The 4,466-nt window shown below is 42.6% G+C and overlaps 1 protein-coding gene across 1 annotated transcript in view; it reads left to right on the forward strand.

Annotated features, from left to right (window-relative positions):
* The window catches only part of ZZEF1 (zinc finger ZZ-type and EF-hand domain containing 1), a 148,937-nt gene that overhangs the window by 103,677 nt on the left and 40,794 nt on the right, over window positions 1-4,466 (forward strand). Inside the window, exons 38-39 of the mRNA XM_012810946.2 lie at window positions 2,824-2,974; window positions 3,776-3,915. Coding sequence (XP_012666400.1) covers window positions 2,824-2,974; window positions 3,776-3,915 — 291 coding nt within the window. The remainder of the gene's footprint in view (window positions 1-2,823; window positions 2,975-3,775; window positions 3,916-4,466) is intronic.

A 4,466-nucleotide genomic window follows, 5' to 3' on the forward strand; every position in this document is an offset into this window, starting at 1 on the left:
CTATTTTTTTTGGTTGCCGCCGTCATTGTTGTTTGGCGGGTCCGGGCTGGGGATTCGAACCCGCCACCTTAGGTGTATGTGGCTGGCGCCTTAGCTGGTTGAGCCATAGGCGCAGAGCCACACAATGATAATCTTAAGAACCTCGTACCACCCAGGCCATGAGTATAGATCACTGTTTCTGAACTCTCACATGCCTCCAGCAAATCCCAGGGCTCTATTAAGGGTATCTACCCTTCCCTTCCTCTAGTGACTAGAGGTTCTTTTTATTTTAAGCAACTGAGAAACCAGCCTTAGTCAGAGGCATCATTCAGAAGATCATACACGGTGACCTCAGGCCAGTAACAAGGCCCCCTTGGGTGCCGAAAGGTGTAGCTGTCCTCTGGCTGTGTCAAATTACTAATTCAAGAATTCCCCAATCTACTGGTTGTAATTCACCGAGATCCCGTGTATTCCTTATAGAAGAATACAAAAACAAAAGAGCCTGTGACAGCAGGGAAGAAGATAAAGACTAAAATTATTTCCTAAAACTTTGGAATTATATTGCTTTCACAGTGTGCCACAAGGCACAGGGCATATGGGCATATGGTGTCTGAGGTCATTCCAGAGGGTATAATTTTAAAAGGACAAGTAGCTCAGTACCCTTTTAGGACAGTCTTACAACCATCTTCTCAGAAGGACGGTGAGGGTAGGATTAATGCCGAGGTTACAAAATTCAGAGAGAGGAGGATAAGTTAGCTGCCCCTGGGACACAGCAGTGCCTTCTCCTAAGTGTTTGGTGGTGTGTAACACTCCATCTTTGCCTCCAAAGAGTAAGTCAAGTTTGGCCTTCCAAGACTCAGAGCTGGGTTATCCCCAACCATGCATAGAAGACTTCCCACACTGTCTAGATTTACATATAAGCCTGTACAACAACAGAGAAAAGCACCCTGAGGGCCCTAGGTGTGTAGGTGATCACTGAGGAACTTGGAGTAACTTCTCAGAAAGTTCAGGCTGAAAGCTGTCACCTTGCCCATCTGGGCAGCCCACCACTAGACTTGCAGAAATGTCTCCTAGCTCCAAAGGGAGCTCCCTTAACAAATTTTTTTTTTTTTTTGAGGCAGAGTCTCATTTAGTTGCCTTCAGTAGAGTGCTGTGGCGTCACAGCTCACAGCAACCTCAAACTCTTAGGCTCAAGCGATTCTCTTGACTTACCCTCCCAAGTAGCTGGGACTACAGGCACCTGCCACAACACCTGGCTATTTTTTCTTAGAGATAAGATCTCGCTCTGGCTCAGGCTGTTCTCAAACCCATGAACTCAGGCAATCCACCTGCCTCCATCTCCCAGAATGCTAAGATTACAGGTGTGAGCCACTGCACCCTACCTCCTTAACTAGTTTCATTGCCAAAATGGGTTTTTTAAAAGGGCATCCAGTATGTGTTTATTCAATTTGTTAAAATAAGGAACAACTAGAAAGAAAGCTAGAACATGGTAAAGAGTGTATGAGTATGTAGGTTTAGGATTAATGTCTGGTTTTGTTTGATTAAGTGATATCTGTGATTGTTTTTATGAATATCTACCAGGTTACCAAAAGCAAATTCCAGAGAGAACTAAGAGAGGAAAGGTACATGGCCCACAACTGTGTCCCACACCCTATCAGATGCCACTTTCTTTGTTAATAAAATAGTTCCATCTGTGGCAGTGAAAAAAAATACCATATTTCTAAGCTTTAGATTTGATGTATGTGTTATCTTCATAATGTTAAAGATTAGATATGAGGAATTTTCTAGGGCAGTGCCTATGGCTCAGTGAGCAGGGCACCGGCCCCATATACCAAGGGTGGTGGGTTCAAACCCGGCCCTGGCCAAACTATAAACAAAAAAAAAAAAAAAAAAATTTTCTGGTTATTGTATAAAGATTTGTTTGTTTTTTCACAAAGGAAAAAAAAGGTATATAAGTACATCAAAGATAGTCACCAAGGCATACTAGAAGGAAATTCCCAAGGGAAGAACTTTCCATATCTGAAAGCTGAATATAATGTATTGGAGGTCTGTAATAGAACTGTTTCTTATGTGACTGTAGGCTGTGACAGAGGGCCATTTGGAAGCTGAGGGGAGGTAAGGCAGTGGTTACCATCTTAATTGGAGTATACATTCATTATAAGAAAAATGCTGGCTCGGCGCCTGTAGTTCAAGTGGCTAAGGCGCCAGCCACATACACCAGAGCTGGCGGGTTTGAATTCAGCCTGGGCCTGCCAAACAACAGTGACAACTACAACCAAAAAATAGCTGGGCATTGTGGTGGGTACCTGTAAGTCCCAGCCACTTGGGAGGCTGAGGCAAGAGAATCCCTTAAGCCCTGTAGTTAGAAGTTGCTATGAGCTATGATGCCACAGCTCTCTACCCAGGGTGACAGCCTGAGGCTGTCTCAAAAAAAGAAAAGACAAATGCTATTCTCTCATGAGATTCACGTTTTTTGGTCTATGTAGATGGCTTGGCTAATGACAAAAAATAGTTCTGTAATATTAATGGAGTAAATTTCATTATAAGAAACCTTATTTCTTTTATACTTTTGCCCTTGTTAGTGGAGTGCCATGGTGTCATAGCTCACAGAAACCTCAAACTCTTGGGCTTAAGTGATTCTCTTGCCTCAGCTTCCTGAGTAGTTGGGTCTACAGGCACCTAACACAATGCCCAGCTATTTTTAGAGACAGGGTCTCGCTCTTGTCCAGGCTGGTCTCGAACTCATGAGGTCAGGCAATCCACTCGCCTTGGCCTCCCAGAGTGCTAGGATTTCAGGTGTGAACCACCATACCTGGCCTACACATTTTTTTTTCTCTCTTTTAGGGAAAGGAAGCTGTTCATGAGGAGGTCAGACCTTCAGATCACAAGCAGAGAAACAAGACAGATGAAGCCATGTCATTAATGAAGGATCCTTCATGCCAGACCCAAATTTCAGGTTCGCCTACAGATGCTAGCTCACAAACAGGACTTCCAGGTAAAGATCTCTTTCATCTTAAAATTCACACATGCTGTTCCTGACCATAAAATTTGAAATTGATCAGCAACTAAGGGTACCTGGTGTCTCAGTTTCTGTTCCGATGGTGTTAACACTTTGATAATATCTCTTATTTTATTCCCTTTATTCACAAGTGCTTTCTATGTTCTAAGCACTGTGGGGATCAAACATGGACTGAATCAAACAGATAGCCACATAATTCCTGCTCTCATGGAGCTCACCATCTAGGAGGGTTTAAGACAAAGGTGCCAGTAACTGTAATTTGAGGTGGAATGTTCTGCCCAGAAGACAGGTGTAAGTAGGTGTTAAAAGCAATTGGTATCTCTCTGGAACAGATTGTATCCACACAAGCCTCATGGAAGAAGAGATTTAGAGGACCTTACATGTACTGGGGTATTGTAATGGGGACAAGCATTCAAGCCAGAAAGAACATGAGCAAAGATTCTGATGAACACAGAGCAGAAGTCCCTCATGGCAGGTGACAGGTGTGTAGGGATGGAGCAGAACTTGGAAGATGAAAAAAGAGAGGTGCTGTGGCACTCTGCTCCCTAAAAATAATAAATACAAATGATACAGTATGTGAAAAGATGATGAGCAGGTGCCTGGGGGAGGGCTCCTGGAGAAGGGCATGGCTGAGCGCAGACATGCTCAGTGATAGACAGGCCTTTGAGGTCCCAGGCTTAGTCTTAGAAGCACAGGGACAGTGCAGGGGTTTACTTGCCTGTTTGAACATGTGAAGAACCAGGCAAAATTTCAAAGTTCAGTGTCTTTACCACTCAGGTGCTGAAGATTCAGAAGTGTCATCTCGAAATCCAACAGAGGAAAAGGCAGTTACTTCAAGCCCTGAGCAAGTGTTTGCTGAGTGTTCCCAGAAGAGGATTTTGGGTTTACTAGCAGCCATGTTACCTCCCTTAAAGTTGGTAAGGGCAATTTCTTTTTAAAAGAGGATAGTATGTGTAGAAAAAAATTTTGGAAAGCTGTATATGGAAACAAACTGTTAATGGCAGTCGTCTCTGTATCCATAAGCATGTGATTATAAGTTGTAATTATTTTCTTTTTTGACCCTCTCTATTTTGTAAGTATATATAATATGTATAATGACTTACTATTGTTAATTATTATAATCATCTTTTTCTACCTTTATATTTTGAAAAGTTTTAAACTTCTAGAAGACTTGAAAGAACAATAGATGAAGCTCTTCATCTGGATTCACCAGTTGTTGATATTTTGCTTTATCTCTATGTATATATCTATTGGTATTTTTTTTCCTGAACTTTTTTTTTTGAGACAGAGTCTTACTATGTTGCCCATGGTAGCGTGCACGCAGCATCACAGTTCACAGCAACCTCTAACTCTTGGGCTTAAGTGTTTCTCTTGCCTCAGCCTCCCAAGTTGCTGGGACTACAAGCGCTTGCCACAATGCCTGACTATTTTTTTTGTTGCAGTTGTCATTGTTGTTTAGCAGGCCCAG

Source organism: Otolemur garnettii, unplaced genomic scaffold (genome assembly GCF_000181295.1).
Source record: "Otolemur garnettii isolate 467f Iridium unplaced genomic scaffold, OtoGar3 scaffold00145, whole genome shotgun sequence".
NCBI classification, from domain to species: domain Eukaryota; kingdom Metazoa; phylum Chordata; class Mammalia; order Primates; family Galagidae; genus Otolemur; species Otolemur garnettii.